Source organism: Aotus nancymaae, unplaced genomic scaffold, assembly GCF_030222135.1.
Source record: "Aotus nancymaae isolate 86718 unplaced genomic scaffold, 86718_ANA_hifiasm-v0.15.2.pri h1tg000011l, whole genome shotgun sequence".
In the NCBI taxonomy this organism is placed as follows: Eukaryota; Metazoa; Chordata; class Mammalia; order Primates; family Aotidae; genus Aotus; species Aotus nancymaae.
Genome location: NW_026988422.1, coordinates 64330758 through 64350175, shown reverse-complemented (window position 1 = coordinate 64350175; position 19418 = coordinate 64330758). Strand labels below are relative to the sequence as shown.

Here is a 19418-nt window from a genome sequence, read left to right as displayed (position 1 = left end):
TTAGAAGCATCATTTTGGTAGTGAGGTGAAAGGTAGTTTGGAGTTGGGAAGACTGGAAGCAGCAAGACCAGTTAAGAAGCTTTTGCCATATAGTAAGACAGATTGAGAGTCTGAATTAAGAAAATTGTTCAAACATTCAAAGGAAAGGACTGATGGGAGTAATTTTGTTGACAGCATGCACACAATGAGACGTGTTATATTCCAAGGTGATGGTGAAAGAGATTTCCAGGACTTTCCAAACAAAGTAGAAGACTCTAGCCAGGGATTAGTAGCTGAATAAATGAACATGCAAACTCCCGGACAGGCAAATTCATAGCATTATTGAAAGAGTTTCCACCAGAGAGATGGATGATCAGAAACTTCTATTTGGACAGGAAGGCCCCAAGAGAAGCAAGGACAAAGACAAACATCACAGTTTTTGTTCAAGAAATGAGAAGTAGCAAAGATATTCACATTGAGACAGTAGGGACAACATGTCACATCTAGAGCAGGCTGGCACTCTCAGATGGGACCCACAGACTAGAGAGAATCACTGTTGAGCCCACGTGTTAAATTACTGTTTTGCAATAAAGAGAAGCTGGTGTTAGCTGTGCTTCCACATTAGACAGGATCCTGAGTACACTGTTGTTCATGGAACTCATTTAATTCCAGGATCCAGTATTATTTATTCCCTTAAGAGACAAAAAGGTGAATTTATATACTTTTTTGACGGTATAAAGCTATAGTTTTTTTTTTTTCTTGGCCTTTGACCCATTGTACTGAAATTCCCCATTTGCTTCTCTTTTGTTAGTCTATAAATGTTACTAGGGAAGGTCTGTGCTTATCCTGTTCCTCATTACATCTTTAGCACTTATCACAATGCCTGGCTAAATGTTCATTAATTTTTTTTAAAGAATAATTATATTAGGCATGCTGCATTTTCCCAGTGGAGGCACTTCCTCGACTTAAATATTATAGAAAAATAAGTAACAAGCAGGTGAGATTTCAGTGAATCTATTAATTCCCAAGTACTGGTTTTATTTGATCATAGCTATAAACTTAGAGATTAGATGGGTAAGAAATATACTTACAAATTTAGGGAGAAGGTTTTTTTTTTTATATTGTCTTGTTTGATATCCCCTCAAAGAGTCACACTTTTTGTAGTATAATGTGTTCTAGGCATTGATAACTATTTGCTTTTCCATACTGTCCAACTGACACAGCTTTAGAGATCATGTAATTTGACCGCCTCATTTTGTAGATTGAAGAAACTGAGGCCCAAGATGTTTTTAGTTTTACCTAAGGACATAAAGCTAATTAGTTACTGAGGAGAGCTTAGACCTCAGGTCTTGGAACTCTGTTCCCTCATTTCTCTTCCTTGGTTGTGTAATCCACACGAGTATAAACCTTACATTTATGAATGTCTTTTTATTGATGTGGATTTTTTAAAACATTGTATGAGAAGTCTTAGACCTAGTGTATTTAATTCTCGTTGATAGATATGGATACATATCTAATATTTTATCCTTCTGATATAGAAAGAGAATGTTATACTCAGTACCTTGGCTGATTTGTTGGAAATATAGATTATTTACATGGAATATTTTCAGTTAATTGAACAGAAGTATGTGTACTACTGTGGATATTATTTAACTTTTTTCTTGATTATATTTATAACAGTGAAAAAGTGGATAAAGTGTTACTGAAAAAATTACATATTTTTAGGTTGACTTGTATTTGAATTCTACATTTCTAATTTAATTCTTGTTTTGGTGGCTGACCACATTCTAAAAAATTGCCATCCTCTTTACCTCTGGTTCTTATATAAACGTTTTCTTTCAAAATTGTGTCTAGAGCTTTGGCAAAGGAAGCATAGTAATTAAAAGAGCAAAATTCTAGGTCCTAATATTATTGCTACCTTTATAAGCTATAATCTTATTTAAATTTTCTCTTGTCTTTGATTTTTAGCTTTGAGTCATTTCTTAGTGGCTTTAGTATATTACTACCCTAGGACTCAGTAGAGGATTCTCACAGATTAAAAAGATCATCTTGGTAGTTTTCCTAGACACTTGTGAATATTCCCACCTAATTGCAAGCTATCAATACGAAGGTTAAAAAAACACCATAATCTGGGTGCAGTGGCTCACGTCAGTAATCCCTGCACTTTGGGAGGCTGAGGTGGGCAGGTTACCTGAGGTCTGGAGTTCGAGACCAGCCTGACCAACATGATAGAACTCCATCTCAACTGAAAATACAAAAATTAGCCTGGCTTGGTAGTGGGAACCTGTAATCCCAGCTACTTGGGAGGCTGAGTAGGACACTCACTTGAACCCGGGAGGCAAAGGTTGTAGTAAGCCGAGATCCCACTGTTGCACTTCATTCAGCCTGGGCGGCAAAACAAGACTCCGTCTCAAAAAAAACAAGGCTGTATTTACAAATTCATTCTCTATCTTGGTTTTTAAAGCAATACTTGTTGATGTAGTTAAATACATGAACCTATTATGTAATCTGTGAAATACTCCTGTGAGTGGTTAATAGAATAGTTTTTGCTCTGATTAATAGCCTTGTCACCTAATTATTATTTGGAATTGATAAAGTTATTTCTATATTGTGTTCTAAGCTGCTTCCTTAGGATACTTAATGAAGATGCTGGGTATTTATCCAACAAACACAAATTCTCATAATTGATTATGGATTGATTAAATTTCTATAAGTCGCTATTTTATTTTGTAGAGTTAATAATATATTCTGCATACATAAAAATTAACTATAGCCTATTAGTTGCAGAGTTAATAATATATTCTGCAATTCATAAAAAGTATCTAACTATAGCCTATTTTTAATTTTGTTTGACAATGGAATAAAGGCTTCATAGGAGTAGACTGAAGCCATAGGTCATATTAATCTGTTCCAGCTGCCATAATGAAATACCACACAATGAATGACTTAATCAGTAATTTATTTTCTCACCGTTCTGGAGGCTGGAAGTTCAAGATCAACATGCCAGGTTTGGTTTCTGGCGAGACCTCCCTTCCTGGCTCAGAGATAGCCAACTTCTCTTTGTTTGCTCATGTGACCTTTCTTCTGTGAGACTAGAAGAGAAAGAGTTCTGCTATCTCTTCTTCTTGTAAGGACAGGATCCTTATTAGATAGAATCCACTCTTACGACCTCATTTAACCTTAATTATCTCCCTAAAGGCCAAATATGGTCTCCAAATACAGTCACACTTGGGGTTAGAACTTCAACATACGAAGTCTGAGGGGACAGAATTGAGTCCATAACACATATAAAACCTGTCTAATCCCTTGTTCTGGATTTTTGTTGTTGTTTTGTTTTTTCCCCAGAACCATTAGTATTCCTGTTAGGACAAAACAGACTGATTGCTTCTCCATTACCATCTCTTAGTGGTAGCAGTGACCATAGGTAGTAAACAAAGGTGAAAGACTGGGGTGAGTAAGTGGAAAAGCATTGGGGAAAAGAAAATGTGAAGTGATTTTTTAAAATTTGCAGTTAAATCACTGGTTAAGAAAAGATTACTGGAGGATTGTGCTGAGACTCATTTTATTTGGACCACATAGGTTATTAAAAATTGAATTGGTAGCAAACATATGAAAAATTAGACAATTGCATAAATACAGTATGGAATTTTTATGTGCTAAACATCAAAAGATCTGATAAAAGTGGAGTTTTATTCTCATGTGGCAGGAAACATTTGGAGATGAGAAAAACCATGGACCTGACCACGTAGTCCCCTGAATTCTTGACATTCTTTGACATGGTCCCCTGGATTCTTTATTGATTTCCAACATGGGGGAGAAGTGTTGCATTTTATCAGTATGCTTACACTGTTACTTTTCTTAGAGTAGATTTAAGAGAAACAGATACATTTCCATATTTTCTATCCACTTCTTTTATTAATGTTTTCTACCTTGCACTTGTACTATTCACATTTGCCATCTGTGATGCATACCAGCCAGATTAAATCCTACTATGTTGTCTGGTAGTGACTTGTTCCTAGAACAGGTGGTCTTCCTATTGATAGGAGGTTGAAAAATGTCTTCTTTTTTTACTTGTCTCACAAGGCCTCTTGTAGAGTCTGTGGTCAACTGCAAACCTCATATCTTTTATCTGTCCATGTTCATTTTGCTATTTGTAAAAATGTATTTCTTCATGTTTCTCTTTTAAATTTTATCCTGTGCTTATGTATTTCTTTTGTTTTCCGAAGTTGCTTACTTTTTAATCTGTTAAATGTTGATATTTTGATATAAGCATACAATGTGTAATGATCACATCAGGGTAAATGGGTTCTCTCTCACTTTAAGCACTTATTTCTTACCATGTGTTGCAAACAGTCCAATTATATTCTTTTAATTATTTAAAAATGCATGATAAATTATTGTTCATTGTAATAACCTTGTTGTGCTATGAAATACTAGATATTACTCACTCTATCTAACTATATGTTTGTACCCATTAACCATATGCACTGCCTCCCTCTCCCACCACCCCTCCCAGTCTCTGATAACCATCATTCTACTTTCTATCTCAATGAGTTCAATTGTTTTAATCTTTAGTTCCCAGAAATGAGTGAGACATGTGAAGTTTGTCTTTCTTTGCCTGGCTTATTTCACTTCACATAGTGTCTCAAGTTCCATAAACATTGTTGCAAATGATGGGATTTCACTGCTTTTCATGGCTGAATAGTACTCCATTGGGCATATACACCACGTTTTCTTTATCCATTTGTCTGTTGATGGATAGTTAAGTTGCTTCCAAATCTTGGCCATTGTGATTAGTGCCACAACAAATGTGGGAGTGCAGACATCTCTTTGCTATCCTGATTTCCTTTCTTTTAGGTATACACCTAGCAGTGGGAATTGCTGGATCCTATGGTAGCTTTATTTTTAGTTTTTTGAGGAACCTTCATACTGTTCTCTGTAGTGCTTGGATTACCAAGCAGAGTCTTTTTTTCTCTTCCCGACCTTCCCCCAAAACAAACGCAGTGTTTCTCTCAGTGTTGAGCTGCCTGGAGCTGGAGGAGGTTTGAAACAAGTATCTCTGTGTCCGCAACCACTGGGACTATGCTGGGTCAGACCTGAAGTGAGCACAGTACTGAATCTCTCCCAAGGCTCGTGGCAGCTGTTGCCTGACTGCACCTGATGTTTATTCAAGGTTCAAGAGCTCTTTAGTCAGCAAATGGTCCATCCAGCCAGGCTTGTATGTTTCCCTTCTGGGTGACATGTTTTTTTCTGGCCTAGGGTAAGTTTAGAAATGCTGTCTGGGAGCTAGGGATGGAGTCAGGAACTTTAGGAGTCTACTTGGTACTTTATTTTACTGTGGCCTGAGTTGGTACCCGTGTTGCAAGACAAAGTCCTTTTTACTCCTTCCTCATTTTTGGTCAAGCAGAAGGTGTATCTCTTTGTGGCCACCATGGCTGAGAGTGCACAGGGTTACACCTAAAGCCTGTCTCACAGTTTTGTAAATTAGAAACTTGGCCATTGTGGGTTATATGTCTTGAGCATTACCGATTCCTCTCCCTACTTTAACCATAACATGTGAGGAACTATCATATCCCAAAAATGTGCACTTTGGTTCTTCCCTTTGCATTTTCACTTGCTTGGAGTATTACAACCACCTCTTGATTTCCAGCCTTCAGTGTTTCCTACTCTACATAGAAAACACTTTCTAAAGAACAGCCCAATTTGCTGCCTTGATTGTCATAGGCGGATGGTGGTATACCATCTCATATTTTTCCTGTGTTCTTCCTTAATATTTCAGTAGAAAGTTATAATAGAAAGTACTTATTTTATCTGTCAAAGAGTTGACCCTGTTTCCTGGTTTTCTGTCTTATGGAAGCTTTTTATTGTTTTGTATTTGCATGGATGTTTCAAAGGGAATATTGAGAAGTAAAGTACGCTTTGTTAAATTTCTGCAATCATAATTGGAAGTACATAGCCCAATTTAATTTGGGAGCTTCCTGTGTTTAGCCAATGACATCCAGACAAGACAGAGACCTAGAGATTGCATAGCACGTACTACCAGGTCTCATTTATTCATAAAGGTGTAATTTTAGCTTTGTTTTTCTGTCTTGACTTACTCTCTACCCTTCCTTTTTTTTGTTTAAATAACAGCTTAATTGAGGTATAATTCATATATCATACAATTCATCCATTTAGAATGCACCATTTAATGCTTCTTAGTATATCTACAGAATTGTGCAATCATTACCACACTGGATTTTAGAACACTTTCATCACCTCAAGTAGAAAATCAGGACCCCTTAGCTATTACCTACAAATCCAACCACCAGTTCTAGTCCACCACTTTCTAGTCCATTGCCGAGCCAGGGTCACAATGATTTATGCCTGTGTTTTCTTTTAATAATCTTATAGTTTCAGCTCTTAACATTTAGGTCTGTGATCCTTTTTGGGTTAGTTTTTATATTTGGTATGAAGCAGGGGTATAAATGAATTCTTTTGCATTTGTGTATTGTGTTGTCCTAGCACCATTTGTTATAAGACTGTTCTTTCCCACATCAAATTGTTTTGGCACTGTGGTTGAAAATCAATTGACATTTGTATATGAGTTTATTTCTAGACTTCCAATTCTGTTTCATCAATCTGTATAGCTGTCCTTTGGCCAATACCATACCATCTTGATTACTGTAGCTTTGCAGTAAGCTTTGGAATGGGTAAGCATGAATCCTCCAACTATATTCTTTTCCAGTATCTTTTTTGGGCTATTTTCATTCCCTTGCCTGTCCATATGAAACATAGAATCAACTCATCAATTTCTTTAAAGAAGCCAGATGGGATTCTGAAAGGGATCCCGATAGCAATACATGTGGGGTGTATTGCTATCTTAATAATATTCTCTTTTGATCCATGTACATAGGATATCTTCCCACTTAGTCTTCAGTTTTATAAAAAGCATTTTGTAGTTTTTAGAGTATAAGTTTTACAGTTTTATGTTTGTAACGAAATATTTTTTTTTTGATGCTATTGTAAATATGATTATCTTCTTAATGTTATTTTTGGCTTACTCATTACAAATATTAACATATAGAAATATAATTAATTTTTGTATTGATTTTATATATTGCAATATGCTGGACTCTTTTATTAGTTCTAATAGAGTTTTTAAATGGAATGACTAGGATTTTCCTATACATAAGCCTGTTACCTACAAATACAGATATGTTTACTTCTTCCTTTTCAATCTAGATATTTTTATTTCCTTTTATTTTTTGTATAATTGCCTTTTCTTAACCCTTGATAGAAGTGGTGAGAACTGATATCCTTTTCTTGTTTCTGATCTTAGAGCAAAAGCATTCAGACTTTTACTGTTAAGTATGATAATAGTTTTGGGTTTTCTGTAGATATTTTAAAAATCATATTAAGCAGGTTTTTCTATTTGTAGTTTTTTGAGTGTCTTTATTATGAAGGAATGTTTAATATTATTATATGCTTTTTCTGTATTTGTTGATATAATCATATGGCATTTGTCCCTAATTCTATTAATATGGTATAGTACATTAACGATTTTCCTATCTTAAACCTTGCATTCTTGGGATAACTTCCACTTGATCATTGTATTAGTTTGTTCTCACACTGCTGTAAAGAACTACCTGAGACTGGGTAACTTATAAAGAAAAGAGGTTTTATTGACTCACAGTTCTATAGGCTGTGCAGGAGGCTTGGCTGGGGAGGCCTCACGAAACTTACAATCCTGGTGGAAGGGTGAATGGGAAGCAGGCACATCTTGTCTTCACATGGAGGCAAGAGAGAGAGAGAGAGCAAAGGGTTTGCTACACACCTTTAAACCACCAGATGTCCTGAGAACTCACTCACAATCATGAGAACAGCAAGGGGGAAACTGCCCCCATGATCCAGTCACTTCCTACTGGGTCCCTCCCCCAACATTGGAAATTATAATTCGACATGATATTTGGGTGGAGACACAGAGCCAAACCATATCAGTCATGATGTGTTCATTTTATAGGTTGCTGGATTCTGTTTGCTAGTATTTTGTTGAGGATTTTAAAAGGTCTATATTCATCAGGCATATTCATAAGTACAGCTTTATTATAAGTGGCCTGGAGAAATGGTAGTTGAGACTCCAGTATTCTCAGCCTGCTGTGCCTGGGATAGAGTAACCATCCTATCAGACATTGCGGGATCAAGGGATTCTCAACATCATGCTGCACTTGCTGGGAATTTAGCCTCTGCAAATCAGAGCTGCAAGTCTGAAAAATGCTGATGATCTGCCCATCCAGCATGCCATCATGTACCTTGACTGTGAACTGGAGAAAGAGAAAACCCTGTTTTCTTGGCAGAGTTTTTCTGGAATGAGGAGTGGAGCTTTTGTCATACTGAGGGTAGGAAGGAGGGAGTCAGTTATGTCTCAAATGCCACTTTAATGAAATTAAATAGAGTTTATTGAGTAAATGTTTCTTCATTTGCTGTATGGCCATAGGACAATATGAAGAAATGTTAATTTTTAAAAAATTGTTTATAGCACTTACAGCTATTTCACTAGGGACCAGTTTCAGAAGAGGAACTGTTATGATGGCCCCTTTTGTTTTTGATGAGAGTTTATATTAATAACTATGATACAGGTTTTATGTTCAAAGGCATGATTTTCCTTAAGACAGTATATTTCACATAAAATACATTGCTTGTGTTTCAGTGATTTTTGATCTATGTCACAGAGGCACTGTCTGTTAGGCCTTCTGACCAAAGGGGCTGTGTTTCTACTTTGCTGCTAGGGTGTTTGAAAGTTGGTGTATGGGTGGAGCCCTAGTCGATGGGCCATATCCCAGGTGCACTTAATCATAGGCTAAGCTATTTAATCACAGCCTCTTCTAATAGATTATGGATTGTCATAAGAAGCTCCTAGACTTCTAGAGGCCTAAAATCTTCCTGCTTATGGATGAGTGCTACTCAGAAAAACTATCCCTTAGCCAAAGTTTTCCATCTCATCTCCTGCTTCTCTCATTTTGCTTCTTATTGGGATGAAGACTGTCTAGATTGTTTAAAATCAGCTAGAAATTGGAGGGTAGCCTAACTTAGGAACATCCTGAGACTTGACTGAAATTCTGCTGTACTGAAGGTGAAAGAAATATTTATTTTCCCATTCTTGTTCTAAATATCTGAATACTAAAGATAGGTGAGGGCTGGGTGTGGTCACTCACGCCAGTAATCCCAGCACTTTGGAAGGCTGAGATGGGTGGATTTCTTGAGCTTAGGAGTTTGAAACCAGCCTGGGCAACATGGCAAAACCCCAACTCTACAAAAAATACAAAAAACAGCCAGACATGGTGGCGGGCACATGTACTTCCAGCCACTGTGGAGACTGATCAGGAAGATTGCTTGAGCCCAGGAGGTCAAGGCTACAGTGAGCCAAAATCCTGCCACTGAGCTCCATCCTGGGCAACAAAGTGAGATTATATCTCAAAAAAAAAAAAAGAGAGAGAGATAAAGAAAAAGACAGGTGAGATTAGAGTCTGTGAACAAGAACTGCCCGAATTCACTTTCCTTGTGTCTTAGAAGCATAAACATTAACTCTGTATCTTCTAGTCCGTAAGGAATCTCTCCTCCTACCTAATTAGCTAGATCAATGGGAATAAGCATTTTCAGAAGTCATGCTAGGAATTTTATCTTTTAAAAGATTTTCCGAAGTAATACTTGTTTTATAAAAAGTCTGTAGTTCTATTCCGGTCTATTCTGGGATATATTTGATTTTTAAATTCCTATATTAGACTGCTCTATGTATCAAATCAGAGGATTACCTATAATATTATTGAAGGCTTAATAGGCCAAACTTGGTCTTTCTAAAGATGACACCAAATATTTTATAAAAATCTATGAATATTATGGCTTAATTTCTGAACCAACTTTTAATTGATATAAACCATTATGCAAATTAAACATGAGTATTTAAAAATTTTGCAAAAATTTGGTAATTATCTATATTTGTTCAAATTATCGTGATGTTACTCATTTTTTTCCCTCATGTTTTGAAATGCTACTCTTTTCTGGATTTCTTTAACCATTAGATATAAATGTCATTTTTTAGACTAAACTTCAGTGGCTCTGTGAGGAACTGAAAGAAAGAGAAAACAGAGAGAAAAATCTGCGACACCAGCTGACGCTTTGCAGACAACAACTCAGGAATTTGACTGAAAACAAGGAATCTGAGCTGCAGTGTCTGTTTCAACAGATAGAAAGGCAGGAGCAGCTTCTGGATGAAATACATCGGGAGAAGAGAGGTATGTTAGTTGTTCTTTCATTTTTCTTTGTTTATGTCTATGGAATCCTAATCCTAGGACTGAAAAAACCTACTTCCACTGCATCCAGTTTGGACCGTGTCCAAGCCCATCTCCTTTTCTTGTCTTTGTCTTCTTATCTTTCTTCATTTCTGGGACTAGAAGAGAAAACTCTTCAGCCACAGCATTCCTCCTGAGTATATGATGCTTGCATTTACTGGCTGTGTGCAGGAATTAATTGACAAGACATACTGCTTCTGTCCTACTAAAATGCTGAAGTTTACATTTACTTCAGTAAAATACTCCTTAGATCATTCAATAAATATTTTGTGCCTATTTTCAAGTGTGCCCTATTCTAGGTACAGAGAATATATCAGTGAATAAAGCAGGAAAAAACAAAACAAACCTCCCTCCTCTTATTTAGTTTATGGGGTGGAGACATAAAACAAATGTTAGAAATAAGTAAATTATATATGATATTAGAAAGTTGTAATCACAATGGTTGAAACAATAGAGTAAGGGAAGGAGAATCTGGGAAAACGAAAACAGGGCTTAATGTGTAGGCAGAATCTAACTTTAAAATTGGACATGAGACTTGGAGTCCTACTTTCATTTCTGTTATACTGGGGATGCTTCATTATAGGAAGAAGTAGAAAGCAATTCTATGTGTATCTTTTGTTGTGTTGGTCTTAGCCTATTGCTTTATTGGTGAATTTTATTTGAGAACTGAGGCTTAATAGTGTGTCTAAGAAAATCTAAACATTAACATTTAGTAATCCTTTCTAAAATATATTTTTTTGGTTTTCATTTTAATAATCTGAATTATTTTCCCCACATGTACTACTTAGAAATTGTTCTTGTACTATAGTGATTCTCAAGTTTTTAATATTAAGACCACTTTGCTTTCAAGTTTTTGAGGCCCCAAAGAGCTTTTACTAATGTGCATTATCTGTATCAATATTTACTGTATTAAAAATTGAAACTGAGAATTTAAAAATATTTAACTCATTACATGTTAACATCAAAATTAATCAAAATTAATCATTTTCCAAGTCAAAAAACAGAAGAGTGGTGATATGTTGCATTTTTGCAAAAAATTTTAATTTCAAAGCTAATATTTTTTAAATTGCTGGCTTAAAAGAAGACAAATCACATTCTCAAATTTGCTTCTGCATTTAATTGTTGTTATAATACATGTCACTTAAGCTCTGGAGAAACTTTATTTACATTCATGAGAAATTGGGTTTTAAAAAGGCAAATAATTAAGGCTGAAGCAGGCAGATCACCTGAGGTTGGGAGTTTGAGACCAGCTTGGCCAATATGGTGAGACCTCATCTCTACTAAATATACAAAAACTTAGCCAGACATGGTGGTGGGTACCTGTAATCCCAGCTACTCAGGAGACTGAGGCAGAAGAATAGCTTGAATCCTGGAGGCGGAGGTTTCAGTGAGCTGAGATCACGCCACAGCACTCCAGCCTGGGAGAAACAGAGTGAGATTTCCTCTTTAAAAAAAAGTGCAAATAATTAATTCAGAGGCTGAGGCAGAAGAATAGCTTAAGAATAGGAGTTTGGGTAGACCCAGCATGGTGGCTCATACGTGTAAACCTAGCACTTTGGGAGGCCAAGGCAGGTGGATCACAAGATCAGGAGTTCGAGACCAATCTGGCCAAGATGGTGAAACACTGTCTCTACTAAAAATACAAAAATTAGCCAGGTGTGGTGACAGGCACCTGTAAACCCAGATATTCAGGAGGCTGAGGGAGGAGAATTGCTTGAACCTGGGAGGTGGAGGTTGCAGTGAGCCAAGACTGCGCCACTGCATTCTATCATGGGCGACAGAGTGAGACTCAAAAAACAAAAACAAAACAAAACAAAACAAAACGGAGTTTGGAGTTTAAGGCAGCAGTGTGCTATGATTGTGCCTGTGAAAAGCCATTGCACTCCAGCCTCAATATCACAGCAAGACACCCTTTCAAAAAAAAGGGCAAATAATATCTTAGTATTATTATTTAAGGGTCTTGAATGGTTCCCAGAATGCTTTAGAAGGTAAGTCTATAGTGTTCATGATCTCTCAAGGTGATTGCTTTTATATCTTTTTTTTTAATTTAATGTTAATTTTTTCTCACTTTTTATCCATAGAGCATTTAATTCCTTTTACAATTTCAAATCAGCTTGTCAGTTTTTTAGAAAGAACATACTGGTGTTTTGATAGGATAGTGTGAGATGTGTACATTAATTTGAGGTGAAAGAACATCTTAGTAATGAGTCTTCTAATCCATGAACCTGGATCTATCCATTTATTTAGGTCATCTTTACTTTTCTCATAAATATGTTGTAGTTTTCAGCAAACAGCGCTCTCTTTAAAGATTTGTTTCTATTTTTGTGATTTCTAGTGCTATAATAAATGGCATTTTAAAATTCTAAATTTTAGCATTTATTTTTGGTACGTAGGAATATAATTGATTTTTGGTGTATTAACCAACTGTTTTTGCAACATTTCTAAGACCATTTATTAGTTCTAGTAGCTTTTGTTGTTGGTGGTGGTGGTTCCTTAGCATTTAGTATTTTATTCAAACATGATCACATTGTCTGTAAATGAAGACATTTTTGCTTCTTCCTTTTTTCTTGTTTCTTGGCATAAGTGGTTGAGACCTCCAGTAAATATTAAACTGACCTTGCATTCCTGGGATAAACTCTGCTTTATCATAATGTATTTTCTCACTTACATGTGGCTGGATTTGGTTTATTAATTGTTCATTAAGAATCTTTGCATCTCTGTTCATAAGGAATGTTAGTCTGTAGCTTTTTATCGTGTCTTTATCTGACTTACATGTTATTCTAATAGTCACCTTATCAAATAAGCTAATTTGATCTTTTCCTTTTATATTTTGGGAGCATTTGGGTAAAGTTTCTTTTAAAATATGTGGTAGAATTTGTCAATGAAGCCACCTGGGTTGGTGGTTTTCATTTGGGGAAGATATTTAATTTCAAATTCAAATTCTTTAATAAATATGGGGCCATTCAGAATTTCTAGTTTTTCTTGAGCTAATTTTATGAATGTGTGCTTTTCAGGGTATTTTGTCAATTTCATCTAAGTTGTTGAATTTATTTGCATAAAATTTTTCATAATATCCCCCATTTTAATCCTTTTAATTTTTGAAGATCTGTATTGATGCTTTCTATTGTATTCCTATTATTGGTAATTTGTTTTTTCTCTTCTGTTTTTTGTAAGTCTTACTGAGGGCTTTATTAATTTTATTATTATTTTCAAAGAAACAACTTTCAGATTTTTAATATTTTTCTGTTTGTATTTTATATTTTGTTTCTGCTGTTATTTGTGTTTTTTCCTTTTACTTGCTTTGTATATCATTTGCTCTTTTTCTTGCTTCTTAAGTTGGAGTCTTTATTTTACCTTTCTTTCCTAAGTAGGCATTTAAAATCATACATTTTTATTTTAGTAATACGTTAGGTACATTCCACAAATTTTGCTATGTTATGTTTTCATTATTACTTAATTTGAATTCAAAAATATTTCTCTTGTGATTTGTTCTTTGACACATGGGTTGTGTGTGTGTGTGTGTGTGTGTGAGTGTGTACTGCTTAATTTCCAAATATGTAGAGCGTTTTCTAGATATATTTTATTATAGGTTTCTAACCTAATGTCCTTGTAGTCATAGAATGTTCTCTCCTTGATTTTGATTCTTTGAAATTTACTGAGACTCATTTATGGCCGCAAATCTGTTCTATTTATGAATTTTACATATGCACTTGGAAAATAAACTATGTTCTGCATTTATTATGAAATGTTTTATAAATGTCATATGCCAAATTGTTTCACTTTGAATTTTTTCATTAAACATTTAAATATCACTGTCACTTTTTTGGTCATTTTCTTTTTTTTTTCCTTTTTTTTTTTTTTTTGCTTCATATATTTTGGAACTCTGTTGTTAAATTCTTAGCATTGATTATGGGAATGTGTCCAGTTAGAGGCTTATTGATATGTTCTCTATAAAAGGAAAAGAGAGACTGAAGAAGGACCTTGGTAGTGGAATTGGAAAACAGGTAACAAATGAAAAGTCATTGTGGAGGACCAGCTCAAGGTCCTCAACAAACAGAGAAGGAAGAGAGAGGACTCATGGGAGATTTGAAGGTCTCAATGGTTTTGCCATTGCGAGAAAGAGGAAAGTGAGGAAGTAGTTGATTTGGTGGGAGAAAGGGAGGGTATACATTTTTTACCTAATTCTTAAAATCAAAAATATAAAGAAAAAAAGTATAATAAAGGCCCAAACTTTTGTCACAAGAGATATGTTAATCTTTTGCCTGGTGCGTGAAAAGCATTGTATTAATACTGCCTGGTGGATTTGGACATAATGAACACTTTAATCTGCCACCAAGCTAATGCTGTTAAAGTTGAGGACTTATAAACAAGTTAATTACTAGAAGTATAAGCAACATGTTCTTGGTAAAAAGAGTTTTGATTACTTCTGCTGAGGTCTCTGTGGGGACATTTTTGTAGAGCATGTCATTTTATTTGGATATTAAAAATGAAGCAGGATTTCCATAAGGAAAAGAGGAGGAAGATTTTCTGCAGAATTTATCTGCATAGTGATTTAAACTTTTTTTTTTTTTGTTACAATGGTATACATAGAGAAGGTAAAAGGTAGCAAAACAAGTGATTAAGTTTAGATATTTCTGACACATCAAAGTTAAATTGTTAATACAAATTTATATTTGCTTCTCTTTGCTGTCTTAGAAACTTACCTATTAAGTAGAAATAGGTTAACCTATCTATAAATGAAATATGACAGATAAACTTTCTATTTGCTAGAATTAATGCCATCTCACAGTTAGTTTGTGTGATTTAGTGTCATAGTAAGTGACTCTGGCCATGTTAACTGTGCCCTGGGACAAGGAGTTTCTGCCACTGAGTGCTGTTATAGTCATGGATTCGAGTTGTCATACACTTTCTGGGTATTCTGGGCCTGTAAGTCTGGAAATTTGGAATTTGGAAATTTTTGTAGGAGAGGAAATTTATTAAAAGGTTAATGTCAGAAAGCTCTTAGAAGTGTAGTAACTATTCACTGAGAAATTCTTCATTGTTATAAGGGGCAATAAAGACAAGAGTAAAGAGGTGTAAACTTCAGCTGGGAAGATTTAGTTATAATGTAAGAATATGTTGCAAGTATCAGGTTTACTAAAACCTGAGATTTATGTGTAAGTTGCAAGGAATTTTTCAAAAGCTTTCAGTAGGAGGGGCATTTCTATAGTATAGTTGTATTCTTGCTAAACAAAATACTAGTGAATACGAACAAATATAGAAAGCAGTTTTCTTATTTATTCCTGAAACCGAAGTGGTGACTCTTTTTTAAACAAGTGACTGATCTTGCTTTCTAGGCACTGGGTGGTTGTGGTTTTGGCTATTATGTGTACATAGCTTTCCTTCTTGGAATAATTAGAAATTGACATGGCCTGAAATTCCTTGACCTTAAAGATGAAATTCGATTTACGTATTATTTCCAGTTTGGAGTAGATACTATAGTCTTTTGGCTTTGTTGTATTAGGTGGATGGGATCTTCACCAATTCCTCACTGCCCTCATGCTGTAAGTACAATATATAGAAAGTAGTAATTCCCAGCAGCATGTACTGTACCAAGGCTTCCTGAATCTGTCCCGTACTGTCATGTGTCATTTGTTAGAATGCATATCTAAGAGTGAAATAAGTCATTGTCAAAGTTTCTTTGTTAGGGAGTTATCTTATCCGAATAGTTATAAAAGGGAAAGTGCTACAGGTAAAGGGATATAGAAGAAAGAAAATGGTCTTCCACCTCTTCATAAAATAATGCCTTTGCAGCAGAGAACTCATGCCCAGATTGTTTTTAGTTAGCACCTGTGTCTTAGCCAAGAAGCAGGAAGTGAAAGAAATAGGCATCATTTCTCTCTCTACATATGGATATAGAGATGAATCTCTCTCTGTATGTATGTGTATGTATTTGTATGTATACATTTCACCAGTTTTAAGTTTCACCCTAGTAATGGTTGTGAGTGTGGCCTGTCCTGGCCCAAAGATACCTTATTTCTTGCCTCAGTGAATTTTTGACAGGCACACAATTGAGAAATGTGTTTTGTTATATGTATCACCTTGTATAGAGTTTCTGTGAAGACGGTGATTTGTTAATGTTTTGCCGAATGCTATATCTCCAGTGCCTAGAAAGAGCCTGGTGCACAGTAGACATATCAAATATTGTTGCATAACTGAATGAATGAGTGAATTAATGAAAGAACACTAGAGGAACACAGTTAATTGGGGTGCCATAATATTATTATTTAGTGAAAAAAATGACTGTTTCTAAGGAAAGCAAAGTTTTTCACCAAAGTTTAGATTTAGAAAGACAGAGATTATATCTTGTCATTGGCCCAAATTTGTTTATTTTTCCCTGTTTTGAAATTTACTTAGATACTGATTAAACTCTGCAGAATCAAAATACAAATCAGCAAATATTTGGCAGAAGTTGATTCAGTAATTTGATTAGAGTGATTTACGTGTTGTTTATGACACTCTGGAATTTGGTAACAGTATTTGTCTTTTCTAATATTTCAGTTATGTATTACATTTTACAGTAGCAATATTTAAAGGATTTATATTTTATTCATTTCATGACAGTATTCTCTAAGAGCTTCCTGATTCATTTAGGGACACAATAACATTGTTAGTATTAATTCTAGCCATATTTTGTACTATGATTTAACTCTCTGTATAATACGTGAAAAAAATTCAGAATACCTAAATATAAAAAAAATTAAAACTTTGCATGTGTTTTAAATAGTCTCAGTCATTAAGAGTAGAATGACTATAACTTTTAGAGTATAATTCTCTATGTACTACTGATCATAGAAAAGCTTGAGCCTCATTGTAAATGTTGAGTGGAAGGGGCCGTTAATGGCGTAGGCTGAACAGGTGCAAGTTTAACTTCCAGAAGACAGGAATTCCAGAAGCAGGATTCCAGAAGATAGGAGTGGATAAGGGCAAAAATAAAGGTAGAGAAGTGAATCTTGGAATAAGGCCAAAAGTTAGGGATTTCTTTTTTCAGGATCCTTTTAGTATTTTGAAGACACTGGTATATTTGGCAGATTCACATATCACAACACTTTTTGTAGTGGTTTTCTTATTTTGACTGTTAGTTTCTCAGCATCTGTAATTGGGTCTAATTGATCTTGGCTTATATAAGCTCACAGAAAGGGTAAACATATACATAGACTAGAAGTAGGCAGTAGAGGAAAGATACATTATCTCCCTATCCCTTGTATATTCTCAAAGAAAGGATGGTATTTGGAGGAAAGGAGAGAAGGTATGAGAATTAGCCACTGGATGTGCAATGTAAAACTTTGGTGTGACCTGTGTTGGTAGAAGTCTTAGGACTGTTTTAAGCCAGATTGCCAAATCTGTGTTTTTGGCAAGATGCTTCCAAAGCATAAAGCTTGTCATCTGATGGATATCCAAAGCATTAGCGCCACATTAGTGACGAATCTGGCACACTATACACTGATTATTCTGGCTGTATACATGGCTGTAAGCATGAGTTATTTTTCTATATTAAGAGATGCAGTAGACTCCCCTTATGTGTGAGGATGTGTTCTTAAGCACTCTAGTGGATGCCTGAAGCTGCAGGTAGTAACAAACCCTACATGCACCGTTTTTTCTTATACATACATACCTATGATAAAGCTTAATTTATAAATTAGAAACAATAAAACATTAACAATAAATAATAATGAAATATAACAATTATAACAGTATAATATAATAAAAGTTATGTGAATGTGATCTCTCTGTCGCTAGGTATCTTATTATACTGTACTTGCCTATTTTCTGACTGCAGTTGACAGCCAGTGATTGAAACCAAATTGAAACTGTGGATACGCGGGGAGACTAATGTGTGACTTAGATTTTTTTCTTTCAGTACTGTAAAGTTGCTGAACTGTTTAAGAAGTTGACTCTAAAAAACATTCTGCACTTCAAAAAATTCACTTCTACCTGTTTTATCTTTATCTATCAATGGTGTTCTCAACTTTTTAATGGAATATTCCTTTAGATTTATCATTCCCAGTGTTCTGAGAAACTTTTCAGCTGATTTTTCTGCTTTTCCCTGTTCATCCTCTGAATTTCTGTGCTACTTCTACAGATGGTGGTTAATTGCTGAACAGAGGGTAATTTCTTATAATTTACGTGTGAGACAGAAATAACGGGGGGATTGTCGAACTGTAGACGTCTTTTCTAACACGTAGTTTAGACAGGATTGCATACTTCATGTTGTGGTTATACATTATTTATGTATTGGTTTATTTTTCTAGTTACCCTGCCACGCATTTGTCTACTACTTATTCTGCAAATAATTTCTCACAGTTTTTCATATTTGTCTTATGGAAGAAATAATTTACAATCATGATACTCATAGAAGTGTGCTTTAGTCCAAAAACAGGGAGAAGCAATTTTTTCTATTCTGAATTGGAGTGTAATATTTAAACATTCTGAAGTAATTTAGGGGATGATTTCTAAATGTAATATCATTAATTTATTTGGACTCTGGTTAATTTTTAAAAATTGGATTTAGCATCTGATTGAGATGGGGTCTTGCTCTGTCTCCCAGGCTGGAGTGCAGTGGCACCCTCATGGCTCACTGAAGCCTTGACCTCTCAGGCTCAAGCAGTCCTCCCATCTTAGACTCCGGAGAATCTGGGATTACAGATGCATGCCATAGGCCTGGCTAATGTTTGTATTTTTTAATTTTTTTATAGAGATGAGGTCTTGCTATATGACCCAGGCTGGTCTCAAATTCCTGGAATCAAATAATCCTAGACCTTGTTTTCCTGAGTCACTGGGATTACAGGCATGAATCAGTGCACCTGGCCTTAGCATCTTATTTTTTACATTGTGACCAGCTTGTTCAGAAGTTCAATGGTGTAGATCATTAGCGATAATTAAAATAACAATTATTTTAATTGATAAATTGAGAACATATTGAAACTCATCAGTCATTTAACATGAACTTACCCCTTCTTCTGTTTTCTTGCTCTCTTTATAATTGTTTTTTAAAAATTATGCCCACTATTAGAGTCAAATCAAAAATTTTTAAAAAATGTTTTATTCTTAGTCTCTTCTGCTTGTAGATAT

The 19418-nt window shown here is 35.1% G+C and overlaps 1 protein-coding gene across 1 annotated transcript in view; it reads left to right on the top strand.

The window, feature by feature from the left end:
- Positions 1–19418, top strand: part of CEP128 (centrosomal protein 128) — a 449972-nt gene that overhangs the window by 204578 nt on the left and 225976 nt on the right. Inside the window, exon 19 of the mRNA XM_064375102.1 lies at positions 10058–10250. Coding sequence (XP_064231172.1) covers positions 10058–10250 — 193 coding nt within the window. The remainder of the gene's footprint in view (positions 1–10057; positions 10251–19418) is intronic.